Source organism: Leguminivora glycinivorella, chromosome 14 (genome assembly GCF_023078275.1).
Source record: "Leguminivora glycinivorella isolate SPB_JAAS2020 chromosome 14, LegGlyc_1.1, whole genome shotgun sequence".
NCBI classification, from domain to species: Eukaryota; Metazoa; Arthropoda; class Insecta; order Lepidoptera; family Tortricidae; genus Leguminivora; species Leguminivora glycinivorella.
Window position 1 is genome coordinate 8,750,372 of NC_062984.1, and position 18,307 is coordinate 8,768,678.

The 18,307-nt window shown below is 37.2% G+C and overlaps 1 protein-coding gene across 1 annotated transcript in view; it reads left to right on the forward strand.

Annotated features, from left to right (window-relative positions):
- Positions 1 to 18,307, forward strand: part of LOC125233352 — a 60,263-nt gene that overhangs the window by 1,516 nt on the left and 40,440 nt on the right. The window contains exons 2-3 of the mRNA XM_048139337.1: positions 3,969 to 4,116; positions 4,536 to 4,597. Coding sequence (XP_047995294.1) covers positions 4,093 to 4,116; positions 4,536 to 4,597 — 86 coding nt within the window. The 5' untranslated portion in view covers positions 3,969 to 4,092. The remainder of the gene's footprint in view (positions 1 to 3,968; positions 4,117 to 4,535; positions 4,598 to 18,307) is intronic.

Consider the following 18,307-nt stretch of genomic DNA (forward strand, 5'->3'; position numbering starts at 1 on the left):
CTAGTCGGCCAAATCAATAGTCGGTACATCCCTACTGCAGACCATTTTATACTTAATTAACCGACTTCAAAAAAGGAGGTTCTCAATTCGACTGAATGTTTTTTTTTTTTTTTTTTGTATGTATGTTACTCGATATCTCCGAGAATCGTGGACCGATTTTCAAAATTTTTTTTTTGATCAAACCGGTATAACCCCGAGATGGTCCCATTGGCACCAAGTCAGGGTCTGATGATGGGATCCTGGAGAAATCAAGGGAACTCTTCAAATGTTATAGGCACATGTAATGTTTTTAGTCTATTTTTCAAAGGTACACCAGTATTTACGTCTGATGGTAATAATTTTATGTGGCTGAGCTGATGATGGAAGGTCAACTCCTCAATGGTTAGGAGTTTAAGGATAATTCTTTCACTACTGTACATGTATTCGGACTGATACATATAATATCACTAGGAACCACTAAAAATCAACTGAGCTGATGATGGAAGGTCAACTCCTCAATGGTTAGGAGTTAAAGGATAATTCTTTCACTACTGTACATGTATTCGGACTGATACATATAATATCACTAGGAACCACTAAAAATCAACAAATAAATAAACTTTTTAACAAAAAATAAAACCGCCTTCAAAAATAAGCGCGTTACAAAACACGGAGAAACTAAAAAGCCAAAAATAATAAACCTTTCAATTCAGATTTCTTATCGTATTGCAATAAGCTAAACATCCAAATTATAAACAAATCAATTATTTTTGGAGTCGGTACCAGCCTGTGTATGGTTGGGTGGGGCAAACAGGCAATAGCAAGGCGACGAACAGGTCTGGTACCGACTACAAAAATAATTGATTTGTTTATAATTTGGATGTTTAGCTTCTTGCAATACGATAAGAAATCTGAATTGAAAGGTTTACTATTTTTAACCGACTTCAAAAAAGGAGGAGGTTCTCAATTCGACTGAATGTTTTTTTTTTTTTTTTTTTTTTTTTTGTATGTATGTTACTCGATATCTCCGAGAATCGTGGACCGATTTTCAAAATTTTTTTTTTGATCGAACGGGTATAACCCCGAGATGGTCCCATTGGCACCAAGTCGGGGTCTGATGATGGGATCTTGGAGAAATCGAGGGAACTCTTCAAATGTTATAGGCACATGTAATGTTCTTAGTGTATTTTTCAAAGGTACACCAGTATTTACGCCTGATGGTAATAATTTTATGTTGCTGAGCTGATGATGGAAGGTCAACTCCTCAACGGTTAGGAGTTAAAGGATAATTCTTTCACTACTGTACATATATTCGGACTGATACATATAATATCACTAGGAACCACTAAAAATCAACAAATAAATAAACTTTTTAACAAAAAATAAAACCGCCTTCAAAAAAAGCGTGTTACAAAACACGGAGAAACTAAAAAGCCAAAAACTAAAAAGTAAAAAATAATAAACCTTTGAATTCAGATTTCTTATCGTATTGCAATAATCTAAACATCCAAATTATAAACAAATCAATTATTTTTGTAGTCGGTACCAGACCTGTTCGTCGCCTTGCTATTGCCTGTTTGCCCCACCCAACCATACACAGGCTGGTACCGACTCCAAAAATAATTGATTTGTTTATAATTTGGATGTTTAGATTATTGCAATACGATAAGAAATCTGAATTCAAAGGTTTATTATTTTTTACTTTTTAGTTTCTCCGTGTTTTGTAACGCGCTTATTTTTGAAGGCGGTTTTATTTTTTGTTAAAAAGTTATCACATAGCAGTTCAATAAATATCCATTCGAACAGAAATGTTTGAACTTTTGGTGGTGGCCCATTTCTTGTTATAGTCGGCTCCAAGTTGGCTCCCAATTGGCTCCCATCACTATGTTATCTTTGCACTTGCAAAATAGCAGAAAATTTATTGCCAGCGAGGTTTATGAACATTTTGGTAAAATAAGTACTTACTTGTGAAATTTTACGTCGGATTTGGGTTTCCATTTACTTCCACAATGGTTCACTATGCAATACATATTATAGCGCAGAACTTAAGTAAATCGTCGAAAAACGTTTATTTCGCAAAATAAATATCTGAATCGGTGAATGACTTTTGACAATTCTGACATATCGGGCATATTTTTTTATTATTAGTGTTCCCATAGTACGCAGGAGGTAAATACCGGAGAAATAAGGTTTTTTATTGAGTTTTTTTTCGTATAATACAAAGAAAAGTAAGTCAATTTGATTGAAGAATGTTTTATACGTTTTTTTTAGTAACTAATCTGGCAATACATCACAGTGTCGGAAAGAGATAGAACATAGGAGTAAAGGTGAATGAACCTGGCTTCAACTCATTGGTCGGCACGCAATATCCATGGTATATAAGATTCTTGTTGGCTCCCATCACTATGTTATCTTTGCACTTTGGGGAGGGCCATCGGAGGGCGATAAGAGAAGGATCTAGTGCCCTTATAATATCTAGGTTAGCGGGTTATAGCCAAGCTTATGGCCGGTCGAAATGTTTTCCAGATAAGTTCACCATTAATTTGTGCCATCATCGTTTTTAGGGTTCCGTACCAAAAAGGTACAACAGGAACCCTTATGGTGCGACTCTGTCCGTCTGTCTGTCCGTCTGTCACATTCCTAAATATCTCGAGAACTACTAATGCTATCAACTTGAAATATGGAATAGTTATGAACATTGTAAACCTCTACAAATAGAAAGTATAATTTTTTTAAATATATTAATTTTAATTGTAAAAAATGGCCAAAATGAAAGGGGGGCAAACTGTAAATTTCAAGTTACTAGGTCAAGTGGGGTATCGTTGGAAAGAGCTCAAATTGAACGTAAATAAGCTATTTTTTATAATTTTTTTGTTGTGGAAAAAAAAAGAATTTTGAAGGAAAATGTAAAAAAAAATACCGTTCCCCCCCCCTTATCTCCGAAGTTTACCAACGAAAAATTATGAAAATTTTAGTAAACATTGGTTTCATGCTAAATATTACAGGAAAAATATAATTGTGTTTGTATTTTGAATACTTTTTTTTAATTCACAAAAAACTTTTCAGATTTTTACTTTCAATTTACCCACCCTTGCGGATGTATATCGTACTTCAAATTAATACGAGATGTTACGTAAACCATCTTCTGTCCAATAAAATAAAAACTGTTTAAATCGGTTAACATTATAAAGAATTATCCCTGAAAAACCAGGTCGCGCAAATTAGTTAGCAAATTGACCGGGAGATGGAGCGCCTATACACTATAATACTCATTAGTGCCTATACTTTTGTCTTCTAGTAAGTCATTAGAGTTATATGAAAATATGAGATTATTTTTACTAGGTAGTTTGAAAGAAAGTTTGTACGGAACCCTCGGTGGGCGAGTCCGACTCGCACTTGGCCGGTTTTTTTTTTGGAAAACACTGGAACAAAACTCTAGAAAGGCAATCATGTCATCATGGAGAATAGAGGTATGAGGTCATGCATCAATAATGCAAACTTTTGACAGTTGCTAACCTCATTCGATATTTATGATTATGACTTGATTATGACCATTATGACATTTAGAAGTTGTAATTTTGCTATATTCTCTGGACTCGTGGTCCTATTATCAAGTATTTAAGAACTTTTGTAATATTAAACGCCGACGACTAACAATAGTAGTTTCTATGTTTATATTTTGTTGTGATTGGTTTTGCCTCTTGCTCACAAATCTCGTATTATTTTAGTATTATGTTGTACTACGTGCGTACCGCCTTCACATGTCGCGGTAGGGAAAATAATTTAATTATTAGTTGTTTGGTATCTAGCCAAAACATTGTAGCGCTCCATAAATTGATTTATTCATTAGCGTCAATTTTTTCATCACACCAACACGTAAAGGCTCTCTTGAACCATCAAACACTAATGAGTAAGTTGCATTTTATACATCCACTAGAGTGGAAAGTGATTTCCTACAATGTAATTCTATCATCAACTTATTTTCTCAGGTGAGGAGGCTCCTCAGGAGATGGTCAGTTCACCCGGGAGCTCAGAACGGCCACGAAAATTGCTCCCCACGGGCACGGCAGTCCTGCGCGCGCGTACATCGCCTACCACAAGCTCGGCGGCGCCATGGACACCCAGACCCCGCCGCAGGTACCTTTCACACTCCTTTGGCTGGCCAAGTCCTCGTGGCCATCTGTTCACCGTAGCGTGAACATCGCCTATTACATTGGATACACCAGCATTCACAACCGAATCCCGCCGCAGCGCGCTGGTCCTTTCATATCATGGCGTGGAGGGAAAATTGCGCCCCACGGGCACGGCAGTCCTGCGCGTGTACATCGCCTACCACAAACTCGGCGGCGCCATGGACACCCGGACCCCGCCACAACAGGTACCTATAATAACGTTCATACCTAGGAACTACGCCGCGGGTATACAGTAAGCAATACTATGATGATGCGTAGCAGCCGTGGATAATACTTTTTTTAATAGTTTAAATGTGTAATTTCATAAGTAGGTATATGTGCATATTATCAAGATGAAAGAATAAATGAAACTGTCCCTTTCAGGAATGCGAGTGCGGCGTGCAACCATCCGTCTTCTACCTGCTCGCCACGCTTCTTCTTACGAGGTAAGCCACTATTAGTTATAGTTTTACGGCAATAGGTATTTAGAGTGGAAAGTAACAGAACATTTGAAAGAACAGAAAAACTTGAAATCACTGCTTCAACATCTGAAGAATACCTTTTTGTCGCACGTGCACGTGAACAATACATACATACAATTATTACATACCTGCCTAGTGCCTACTTATTTATAGGTCTGTCCGTAGGTAGGTATGTAATTATCAGTGTGAATAATAAATGTTGGGAGGTCAAAATATGAATAATATGTAAAACCGTAAACATATTTTTTTTACATGATTGCGTATTAAACAGGTACCTAAGGTTCGTTTTTCCAAGTTTATTAAGTATGTAATAGGTACCAGAATTGGCACGAAATATCTCTGGTTTTGATGTGACCTACATTCTAGCAATTAATTTGACTTTTGACATAGGTATTATATTATCTGATGAGTGATGACTTTACGTTGTAATCTAGTTAACTGTGTCCACAAATAGTATATACTTAAAAGTTAGCTCTTAACTTATCCAGTGTCCAAGCAATGCCTCACTGGGCGCTCGGAAAACTTTTGTTTAGTTGTTACTGTTGCTAGTTAAATTGAAGAAGTTAGTTACACTTTGCTGGCTACGAGTTAGTTTTCAAATGTAACTAGGTACGTGTTTGGTAAATGTTCGAACATTTGTACCTAATAGATTTTATCACTAACATGCCTAGTCCTACTTACGTAATTAAATACCGTCATGTGGGTTTTTAGACCCATGGGATTTTTATAACGACAATTCGATTAATTGTTATTAAATCGATAAGACCCGACTGACCTTTAAACTTTCAAAAACAGAGCATACATACTCCCATCTTAAATAACAACAAGGCACTTACTTACACTTCAGTCCTGCTTGTTGAGGTCATTTATGGGCAGCGACGGTAATAGGTTTTTGGGCATTTTCCGCAAGTCGACAACTATTGTGCCTATTTTGCGTGAATTTGACGAGGTAGATACCTATCGTTACTATTACGCCCGTGCGCCGGTATTAAAAATACCACGCCCCGCTTCCATACATAAATACATAAGTATTTAATTTCAACAAACAAAATAATGTTAGGTATGTCAAAATATTCTTATAATACCTATTAATAATAAACAACATCTGGCGGGTGCTGCCTCTGCTCTGCGTGCCTCCCATGACGTGGGCAATGGCAGCATCCCCTCGGTGTAGCCCTTAGGTACATTTCATTAGTGTCAAAAGGGGCTCAACGTGTTAGCTTCGGCTCCGCGTACGCCTCCCAAAGGTCCAGAATACCCTACGGTTTCCGTGATAGGAAAGACAAACATAATTTACTTTCAAGAAAAATCTACTCATTAAATAATGAGTCCTAATGATTTGTTTACCTGCCTATGCCTCAGCCGATCGTATCACATCAAATATGTACAGATGTACACTGGACAGAAGGTGCATATTCGGTTAACTACTGGTCATCCCAGCCGTTATCTGTTCGATCCCCACCCGATCCTATAATTATTAGCGCGAGCGCATTCATTTCATTAGTTGAAAACTATACGCAGAACTATCACCACGTCAAGAACATTCAGTAAATCATCTGTCTTATTTACTGTCTAAAATTGATGGAGAGAAATAAATTGGCGCATCTGAATAAGCAGTCGGAGGGCATTCGTTCAATTGCTACGAACTATCTTTAATAAATGGAATATCTAAAAAGCTCACTGTGTGGAGAAGGAAGAATAGTCAGTGCAATAACTTGACTAAAATGTGGAATTAAGATTAAGGAGCAATTAAATTGGGAAACTATTGTTTTTATGACATATCTAAGAAGCTCGCTGTGTGGAGAAGAGAAGAAAGAATATTGACCAAGAGGTTGAATTAAGATGAAGAAACACTTGAGAACTATTGTTTTAAGGTCGCTCGCTGGACTTCCCCGAACGGGCGGGCTTGATCTGTGCAACGTCAAGAAAAGAAGATTTTATTGAAGCCCAAGTACAAAAAGTGAACTATTTGAAAATGAAAATGAAAAGAAATGAAACTGTGGTCACAGTTTTGTATTTAATATTGAAATCTGTGGTAGACGGTGGTCTATGTTGCTATAATGCAGGAATTAAAGACCCGTCACTCAGTAGCCGTTGCAGTTCAAAAATGTCTACTTTTGCCGTCACAAATGTTTTCATTCATTTGGATGCAAATTTCAGCAGTGTGGGATTTGTCGGGTAAATTGGTTTCGGTCGTAATTGTTTTGACACCACCTTTCTTTGAGTATAAAATGGTTCTCTCAAATATTTTCGTTGTGATGTGACCACCGAACAAATAATTCAAACTTGCCTTCTATCATAAAATACATTAAACTTGTTTAAAAATGAAAATAACATGGGTATAGGCTGGCTGTCTTTGTTTCATAAAATGAAATTATACAAATTGGTTGTCATCGTCATGTTGTTTTGTTGGTTGTCGTGCCTTTGTCAACATTTATATTTCGTCAATTTCTACATTTTCTAGATAAATAATCATGTCTCCAACATCGGATTTTTTTGGATAGTGTCCATAATTGTTTGTAGGATTGTTTGGGCACTACCGTTATTTAAGTGTATTTTTTTGTGATGCCCTACCACGACATATTTATAAATTGCATATTGGAGTATAAAAGTACCTATGTGAAATTTGTTTCAAAATTGGCTGACTTGGTCTAAAAAATACTGAATTAAAAATAATTAATAATTGTGGCCATCGTCATTTCGTTTTTTGTAAGTAGTTTGTACCTATTGTTCTTATCGGAAACCTTTGTTGTCTCAATATTTTAAATTATGTACAGAAAGAATTGTGGTATTATTGGTGTCGACTAGAGTTATTGGATATTTTTTTGGTGAAATTGTTTTGACACCCACGTTTTTTGAATTTCAAACTGATTTCAATTTCAAATAAATAAAAATTGCCTCCAATTATAAAAGGACCTCATTAATGTAATTATCAAAATAAGTTGTGGTAATTCCCGTGTTTTTTAACAACTTGGGACAACTCTAGTTGTTCCTATTTTGCTAGGTTCTATAGAAAAATAATTAATAATTGGCTCCATCATCGGTATTGTTTGGTCTCTACTCAGTTAGAAATATTTTGATCTATTTTTTGTTCTTTGAATTCAGAATGGTTTTCTTAACTGCGTCTGCCTTGTGATTTCGTATGTGCTACATCATAAATAATTAGACATTGCCTCAGATAATACGAGTGGGTACATTAATTGATTGGAAAATCAAAAAAAATATAATTTATTGGATATAACAAATATGTAATTTTAAAATTGGATTATATAATAAGTATTATAACATTTTAAACATAGTGTGGTGGTCGTCGTCTTGTTATTTTGAAGGTCGTCACAATGTTGTCATTCTCATGAATGTGGGATAAACAAACATTACTTACAATCTAATTACATTATCTAATTACATGTTTACATTGTCTAATTTTATTTTGAGTCATTACACTATCACTATCACTAATCACTATGAGAAATTTAATGTCCAAAAGGAAATGTGTGAAGTACCTACCCAAACAATTATAATTATTGTCATATCACACGGTGAAATTTAAACGGTAATCAAGGCGGTTTCTTCTGTGCTAGCTTTTCGACCGACCAATGACTGATCGGATATTTCTGCTGTTGATTTGTTGCGGATTTTATTGCGACATAAAAATTCTACTCTATGAAAGTAATCCATTACTGACTCATTTGGTTTTTAACAATGATTTTAAACTCTAAGTTGAGATGTGCCAACGTTTTCGTTTGAGAAAATGTTTGAATCAAGGAGTTTTTGAGTTCTGTCCAACTTGAGTACCGTTTTGAAAACACATCAGAGGAGCTTTGTGCGGAGGTTTTATTTAACGGGTGTGTAAGAATTACAGCTTGTTGAGCGGGACTTGCAAGTTCGAAAGCAGAGTCGCATGAGCGAACGAATCTGTAATAGGTACACTTGCGCGGGCTGTGCTGTGTCAAATTCAGGTATCAACCGTAAGAGTGTTTTCAATGGAATTTCGGTTTCATGTGAAGTCGTAGGGGCTATTTCTGCTTTGTTTTCTTCTTTGAGTAATTGCGCGGGGTTAGTGATTGGTGCCATGGTTTTTGATTTTAAATTTAAAGATTCGCGCGAGAGATTTGGAAATAAATAAGTATTAGATTTGAAATTATAGGACATGGATAGGGAGACAGAGCAAACAGTGTCTGACCACTTTACCAAAGTAACAGAAATATCTGCATCACGGAGCGTTGCTATAGGTTCGTCGAGCTGGATAGAAGCCCTGCAGGCAGTGTCTAGGCTGGTGGCGATGGTTGTCCTTTCAGCCCAGTCGTTGAGCTCAGTCCATCACAGCGGCGGTGTGACGCGGAAGAATCCTACCGACTGCGCCAAATGGTTACGGGTGGCGGAGTACCTGTGTGCGTAGCCGAATGCACAAATGCTCTCGAAACGTTCACGATAATATTTCTTTCGTAGCTATCTATATCTATCGCTCTTGCGTATTAGCGCGACAGAGCCAGACTACATTTCTGCGGCGTTTCGGTGGCGTTTCGCGTCGCAGAAATGACATTCGGCTACGGGGCTGATTTCATTTTTGAATAAGATACATATTTATAGGGAGCAATTTCATTACGTTAGGACAGAGTGCATGGGATAAACAAACATTACTACTAATATGTTTGGATCTCTTATCGCTGTGAAATATGTAAATAAAGAATTTAAGGTGTTTGGGTCATTACATAACGTTCTGTGGCCTCTTTCTTCATTGTTTGAGTCTTTTATTGGTAAGGAATAATTTAATTCCAATTCTTTTGTTTCCCTAGTGGCCCTTTCTGGTAAATATAGCAACTCACCGGGACCGTCAGCACTCATCCACGCTCACATGCTTACTGTCATTCACTCTTCCCAAGTCTTTATTTTGACAAGACATACCGACTCAAGATTTGCCAGCGAGCAATGGAGCGCAGCATACTTGGAGTCCGTAGAATCGATCGGATAAGGAACACGGAGCTGCGCTCCAAAACAGGTATCGCAGATGTTGGTGTGAAGGCAGCCAAGCTGAAGTGGGATTGGGCGGGACACGTCTGTCGGATGCATCCGGAGAGATGGGCCAAGGTAGCGACCGAATGGGTGCCACAAATTACCAGAGGCCGAGGTAGACCAAAGATGAGATGGCGGAAAGACCTGGACTCATTTTGTGGCGGCTGGCGAGAGCATGCACAGAGCCGTGACGAGTGGCGGAAAACAGGGGAGGCCTTTGCCCAGCAGTGGGACACACTATAGGCTATAAAAAAAAAAAAAAAAAAAAAAAATACCTACCTCACCCAAAATAGCCAATGGAATTTCAAAATGTCTACTTTTTCCCGTCACAAATGTTTTTATTCATTTGGATTCAAATTTCCGCAGTGCGGGATTTGTCGGGTAAATTGGTTTCAGTCGTAATTGTTTTGACACCACTTTTCTTTGAGTGTATAAAATGGTTCTCTCAAATATTTTCTTTGTGATGTGACCACCGAACAAATAATTCAAACTTGCCTTCTATCATAAAAATACAAGAAACTTGTTTAAAAATAAAAATAACATGGGTACAGGCTGGTTGTCTTTGTTTCATGAAATGAAATTATACAAATTGGTTGTCATCGTATTGTTGTTTGTTGGTTGTCGTGCCTTTGTCAACATTTCAATTTTGTCAATTTCTAGATTTTCTAGATAAATAATTATGTCTCCAACATCGGATTTTTTTATAGTGTCATTATTTGTTTGTGGGATTGTTTGGGCACTACCGTTATTTCAGTGTTTTTTTTTTGTGATGCCCTACCACGGTATATTTATAAATTGCATCTCCGAGTATTTATGTGAAATTTGTTTCAAAATTGGCTGACTTGGTCTAAAAAATAATGAATTAAAAATAATTGTGGTCATCGTCATTTCGTTTTTTGTAGTTTATGTTCTTATCGGAAACTCTTGTTGTTTCAATATTTTAAATTATGTACAGAAAGAATTGTGGTATTTTTAGTGTCGACTAGAGTTATTGGATATTTTTTTGGTGAAATTGTTTTGACATCCACGTTTTTTGAATTTCAAACTGATTTCAATTTAAAATAAATAAAAATTGCCTCCGATTATGAAAGTACCTAATGTAATTATCAAAATAAATTGTGGTAATCCCCGTGTTTTTTGAACAACTTGGGATAACTCTAGTTGTTCCTATTTTGCTAGGTTGTGTAGTAAAATAATTAATAATTGGCTCCATCATCGGTATTGTTTGGTCTCTACTCAGTTAGAAGTACAGTCAAGTGTAAAAATATGGGTGCGTACAACTTATCAAAAATATGTCCCATAGCACTTTATGTCGGCGGAATAAGGTCTCGGTACATATTTTTGAGCGGATAAAATCGATACGTATTTTTGCACTTGACTGTACCTGCCTATTTTGATCTATTTTTTGTTCTTTGAATTCAGAATGGTTTTCTTAACTGCGTCTGCCTTGTCATTTCGTATGTGCTACCTCGTCAATTAATTGATTTGAAAATCAAAAAAATATAATTTATTGGATAAACAAATATTTAATAATATTGGTTATATTATAACATTTTAAACATAGTGTGGTGGTCGTCGTCTTGTTATTTTGAAGGTCGTCACAATGTTGTCATTCTCATGAATGGGGGATAAATAAACATTACTTACAATCTAATTACATTATCTAATTACATGTTTACATTGTCTAATTTTATTTTGAGTCATTACACTATCACTATCACTAATCACTATGAGAAATTTAATGTCAAAAAGGAAATGTGTGAAGTACCTAGCCAAACAATTATAATTATTGTCATAATACACGGTGAAATTTAAACGGTAATCAGGGCGGTTTCTTCTGTGCTAGCTTTTCGACCGACCAATGACTGATCGGATATTTCTGCTGTTAATTTGTTGCGGATTTTATTGCGACATAAGTCTACTCTATGAAAGTAATCCGTTACTGACTCATTTGGTTTTTAACAATGATTGTAAACTCTAAGTTGAGATGTGCCAACGTTTTCGTTTGAGAAAAGGTCTGAATCAAGGAGTTTTTGAGTTCTGTCCAACTTGAGAACCGTTTTGAAAATACATCAGAGGAGCTTTGTGCGGAGGTTTTCTTTAACGGGTATGTAAGAATTACAACTTGTTGAGCGGGACTTGCAAGTTCGAAAACAGGACTGCATGAGCGAACGAATCTGTAATAGGTACACTTGCGCGGGCTGTGCTGTGTCAAATTCAGGTATCAACCGTAAGAGTGTTTTCAATGGAATTTCGGTTTCATGTGAAGTCGTAGGGGCTATTTCTGTTTTGTTTTCTTCTTTGACTAATTGCGCAGGGTTAGTGATTGGGGCCATGGTTTTTGATTTTAAATTGAAAAATTCGCGCGAGAGATTTGGGAATAAATAAGTCTTAGCTTTGAAATTATAGGACGTATATAGGGAGACAGAGCAAACAGCGTTTGACCACTTACCAAAGTAACAGCAATACCTGCATGACGGAGCGTTGATATAGGTTCGGCGAGCTGGACTGAAGCCCTGCAGACACTGTCGAGGCTGGTGGCGATGGTTGTCCTTTCAACCCACTCGTTGAGCTCGTCTATCACAGAGGCGGTGTGACGGGGAAGAATCCTACCAACTGCGCCAAATGGTTACGGGTGGCGGAGTACCTGTGTGCGTAGCTCACGATCATATGTCTTTCGCAGCTGTCTATCTCTATCGCTCTTGCGTATTGGCGTGACAGAGCCAGACTACATTTCTGCGGCGTTTCGGTGGCGTTTCGCGTCGCAGAAATGCCATTCGACTACGGGGCCTGATAAAATTTTTGAATAAGATACGTATTTATAGGGAACAATCTCATTAAGCTAGGACAGAGTGCATGGGATCAACAAACATTACTTACAAACTAATTACACTATCTAATTACTTGTTTATGTCGTCTAATATGTTTGGATCTAGATACCGCTTATCGCTGTGAAATATGTAAATAAAGAATTTAAGGAAGTACTTAATATGTTTGGGTCATTAGGTACATAACGTTCTGTGGCCTCTTTCTTCATTTTTTAAGCCTTTTATTCGTAAGGAATAATTTAATTCAAATTCTTTTGTTTCCCCGGTGGCCCCTTCTGGTAAATATAGCAACTCACCAGGACCGTCAGCAGTGATCCATGCTCACATGCTTACTGTCATTTACTCTTCCCAAGTCTGTATTTTGACACGACATTCTCTAGTTAATATCGCGTCTTGTTCACGTGCAATAACAGCCACCGGCCATGTTGACAGATTCTCTCTGCTGATTGTCTCTCATTTAATATGGTGTCATCTTCTGGAGACAGTAAGCGTTCCGTGCTTCCTTTACCGGTCATGCACGTCTTCAATATTATGTGTGTAGTCTTCCATGCATCCTCTCTTTTTTGTATCGAGCAGAAATTCTTGTTGTTTCAATATTTTAAATTATGTACAGAAATAATTGTGGTATTTTTGGTGTCGACTAGATACTTATTGGATATTTTTTTGGTGAAATTGTTTTGACACCCACGTTTTTTGAATTTCAAACTAATTTCAAAAATAAATAAAAATTGCCTCCGATTATAAGAGTACCTAATGTAATTATCAAAATAAATTGTGTTAATCCCCGTGTTTTTTGAAAAACTTGGGACAACTCTAGTTGTTCCTATTTTTCAAGGTTCTGTAGAAAATAATTAATAATTTGCTCCATCATCGGTATTGTTTGGTCTCTACTCAGTTAGAAGTATTTTGATATATTTTTTGTTCTTTGAATTCAGAATGGTTTTGCGTGTGCCTTGTGATTTCGTATGTGCTACCTCGTACATCATAAATAATTAGACATTGCCTCAGATAATACGAGTGGGTACATTAATTGATTTGAAAATCAAAAAAATATAATTTATTAGATATAACAAATATGTAATAATATTCTATATACTCGTATTATAACATTTTAAACATAGTGTGGTGGTCGTCGTCTTCTTATTTTGAAGGTCGTCACAATGTTGTCATTCTCATGAATGTAGGATAAACAAATATTACTTACAATCTAATTACATTATCTATTACATGTTTACATTGTCTAATTTTATTTTGAGTCACTACACTTTCACTATCACTAATCACTATGAGAAATTTAATGTCAAAAAGGAAATGTATGCAATTATAATTATTGTCATAATACACGGTGAAATTTAAACGGTAATCGGTTTCTTCTTTTCTATCGGATATTTCAGCGGTTAATTTGTCAAGGATTTTATTGCGACATAAGTCTACTCTATGAAAGTAATCCGTTACTGACTCATTTGGTTTTTAACAATGATTGTAAAGTCTAAGTTGAGATGTGCCAAAGTTTTCGTTTGAGAAAATTTCTGAATCAAAGAGTTTTTGAGTTCTATCCAACTTGAGTACCGTTTTGCAAACACATCAGAGGAGCTTTGTGCGGAGGTTTTATTTAACGGGTATGTAAGAATTACAGCTTGTTGAGCGGGACTTGCAAGTTCGAAAGCAGAGTCGCATGAGCGAACGAATCTGTAATAGGTACACTTGCGCGGGCTGTGCTGTGTCAAATTCAGGTATCAACCGTAAGAGTGTTTTCAATGGAATTTCGGTTTCATGTGAAGTCGTAAGGGCTATTCCTGCTTTATTTTCTTCTTTGAGTAATTGCGCGGGGTTAGTGATTGGTGCCATGGTTATTGATTTTAAATTTAAAAATTCGCGCGAGAGATTATGAAATAAATAAGTCTTAGATTTGAAATTATAGGACGTAGATAAGGAGACAGAGCAAACAGTGTTTGACCACTTACCAAAGTAACAGCAATATCTGCATCACGGAGCGTTGCTATTGGTTCGGCGAGCTGGATTGAAGCCCTGCAGGCACTGCCGAGGCTGGTGGCGATGGTTGTCCTTTCAGCCCACTCGTTGAGCTTGTCTATCACAGAGGCGGTGTGACGCGGAAGAATCCTACCGACTGCGCCAAATGGTTACGGGTGGCGGAGTACCTGTGTGCGTAGCCGAATGCTCAAATGCTCACGAAACGCTGACGATAATATTTCTTTCGTAGCTATCTATATCTATCGCTCTTGCGTATTGGCTCGACAGAGCCAGACTACATTTCTGCGGCGTTTCGGTGGCGTTTCGCGTCGCAGAAATGCCATTCGGATACGGGGCTGATTTCATTTTTGAATAAGATACGTATTCATATAGAACAATCTCATTAAGTTAGGACAGAGTGCATGGGATACGGACATACCCACTGGCTTTCTCCCGGGCCAGTGGGATCCATAACGGATTCCCCCTGGGAAAGAAAAAGAGTGCATGGGATAAACAAACATTACTGACAAACTAATTACATTATCTAATTACTTGTTTATGTCGTCTAATATGTTTGGATCTAGATACCACTTATCGCTGTGAAATATGTAAATAAAGAATTTAAGGAAGTACTTAATATGTTTAGGTCATTACATAACGTTCTGTGGCCTCTTTCTTAATTTTTTGAGCCTTTTATTCGTAAGGAATAATTTAATTCCAATTCGTTTGTTTCCCCAGTGGCCCTTTCTGGTAAATATAGCAACTCACCAGGACCGTCAGCACTCATCCACGCTCACATGCTTCAAAATATATGCTTCAAAATATATAGACTGGGCATAAAAATATAGTGCTTTCGTACCTTATTGAGGGTCCGGGCACGTCGCAGCGACGTGGGATCGACTTTTATAAGTTGGGTAATCCGTGTTCGCTGCTGAGAGAGATGTTGTTGTTAACGTTCTTGGTTTTTGGCTATTTATCTCTTTTAATAACGGGAAATTATTCTGCGTAAATCTGTTCCTGAAGTCCCTAAACAAAGCCACTTACGCACTGGAGTAGGAATGAACAAAGAATTGTTTCAATATTGTATTTAGGTAGTTATTTATCTAATAATAATGAAGCTAGGTATTATTTTTGAATGACAGGATTTGTAACTAAACCTCCGCTCACCTTACTTATTTACTTACTTGACTAACCAACGGTATGGCTAACCCCCCCTTAAATACACCCCGTAAATTTGGCCTTGTGATCGTCTAGCGTGAATAAGTAGAACCCTTCGATGTGATCCGCAATAACCTAGATCCTTTAATGAGTATCAGCTGTATTTTTGACTAATATTTAAATTTTTATTTATTTATATTTTAAAGAAGAATAAAGGTTATTGTAGCATAATAATGTAGTGTTATAGAAGAGTATTTTATCAGATTTAGGCCTAGAAAGTTATATGTGAGAAAATTAATGACGTGATGAAGAAATTTTAGAATAAAAGTTAGTGAGTGAAACATACATGAAATAAATATTAAAAAATATTTTAGAAAACATCGGCTACGCTCTATTTTCGATTCCGGTTTGGGGTGAGAACTTGCGATACCGTCTGGAATCCTTAGGCCCAATCAAACCACATTATCGGGCATCCTAAGCGAGTAAGCCTGAAGGGCTATCTATCTACAAACTAACCCCTTTTTTATTTTGTTTCTTTTCCCTAGCTAAACCCCCCGTTCCCCAATACTGCTAATAGACCATAACTTCTCGATCTTTCTAATGTTTTATCGAAACACCGAGCAGTTGCTAACTTTTATAAGAACTAAGCAAGTCTACTAACTTTTCTAAGCTTTTGACTTTCCATCAGTGGACGGCGCTCGCATGCCACTGGGCCCTATAACAAACCTATGCTTTTTATTCCATAGAATAGTTTGTTTCTCTAACCAACTTGGTAGAATTTACCTTGAAAAACCAGTTAGCAACACTAAGTGTCCCGCAGCCACACCGAAAAATCAGAAATTGCTACCACAATTATTAATTTCACTCAAATAAATTAAGTAGTAAGAGATTTTATAAATTACCAGTTTTACCACATATTTTAAGATAGTAAACACCACATTTAAAGTCCATTAAAACCATATAAATACACGCCTATCAATTATACTTCAAAACCAATCGTAAAACAGCCCTAATTTCATAGAAATAGTGTGTGACGCTACCCTAATCCTATTGTTTTCCCTACTCTAACATATCTGAAACACAGATCCTCACTTACCATAGATCTTGTGTTCAGAATATGTATAAATGTATCCCTACTAGAACTGTACAGTTCAGCCAGCGAAGCTGAGATAGGCAACCTATAGGCTTGTGTCGGTCAGATCCCCCCCTCTGCTTTTGCCCGCGGGCTAGGGTAGCAGAGAGTAGATCGCCCTATCCGTGTATATATCCAGTATTCTAGGACACACCAGTACCAGCCACATGAGAGACCCAGCTGCGATCAACTTTACTTAGATGTGGATCGATCACAACCGAAATCCCCAGCGACCAACGCCAGCATGGACTAGAGCACCGAGTAAATAAATATATATATATATAGGACCCCAGCCTCAAATACTGCCGACTTCAGTGAGCAAGGATTACTCCTAATGCCTTTCGTCAATCGTGAAAGTCCTCACTTCCATCTAACAGTTGGACTCTTTGAGACCGGTGAGAAAATACGCTTTTGTAAGTAAATAAAAGCGCCCAAGCCCTCCACTTGGAACAAAAGACCCCTAAACGCCTTATGTTTAACAGCCGCAAGGTATAAAGCGCTTAGCCGGACAACAGTCTGTCACAAACAATGATCTGGCTTATAACTTTCACAAAATAACCCCATAGAAAATTACTAAACCCAACTAAACAAACGAGTGAAGTTTCCTTTACGTGCTATAATCTAAGCTTAGTTTTGCAAGAATTACTCCCTACAAAACCAAACACAGACTTATCTCCAAGCACCAGCCATACATCGACCCAGTCTTTGTATTGCTTGACGGCACTCAAGAAACAAAGCACAGAAAACTTCACTATACACTTTAATTAAAACGTAACACTACACTATAAATAGAACACTAAAATAACCCCACAACTGACAGTAAAGCAATTCCACTACAGGTCTAAGTCCAACTGTACGACGATATTGTCCCCGCACAATCAAACAAAGAAACAATTTCAAAGTTTACAATCACTTAGAATAATTTCCAAGTAAAAACAAACAGAGAAATAATAGCAGAACAACTTCACTTAGCAGTATAATACACGAAAGCCAGAGACACTGTTAGTCTTGTAGATATTTTAAGAATGACGCGCGTCGGCTCGCTCCGACCCTTTTATAGATTCTATCTCCGACTTCCGACTTCCGACATCCGACTTCCGACTTCTGACATTCGACTTCCGACTTCTGACATTCGACTTCCGACTTCTGACATCGGACTTCCGACTTCTGACATCCGACTTCCGACAAGATGGCTACTCAATCGTGTGCTTTGTTTACTAAGTCTTATGCCCTATGCATTAGAGTTCACGATTAACACACGGATGTTTGCTTATCAACACGTGCCGAGTACACGTGTTTTAGAGAGAGACAGAGCTATTGATATTGATACCTATGTAGTCCAATAGTGGAGCGATTCGCAAATATTTTTACGTAAATATTATTTTGTGGAACATTCTTATTTATTTTGTAAGTAATTTCGCAATGAAATATTTTATCTGTTACTAAATGTTACATTGAATGATATACTCAGGAAGCATAATAACCAATATTAGTCATTATTATTTCTTTGACTTGTAAATGAAATCCAGACATAATATCGGAACGTTACGCAGCTGACAACTGTCAGTGTCA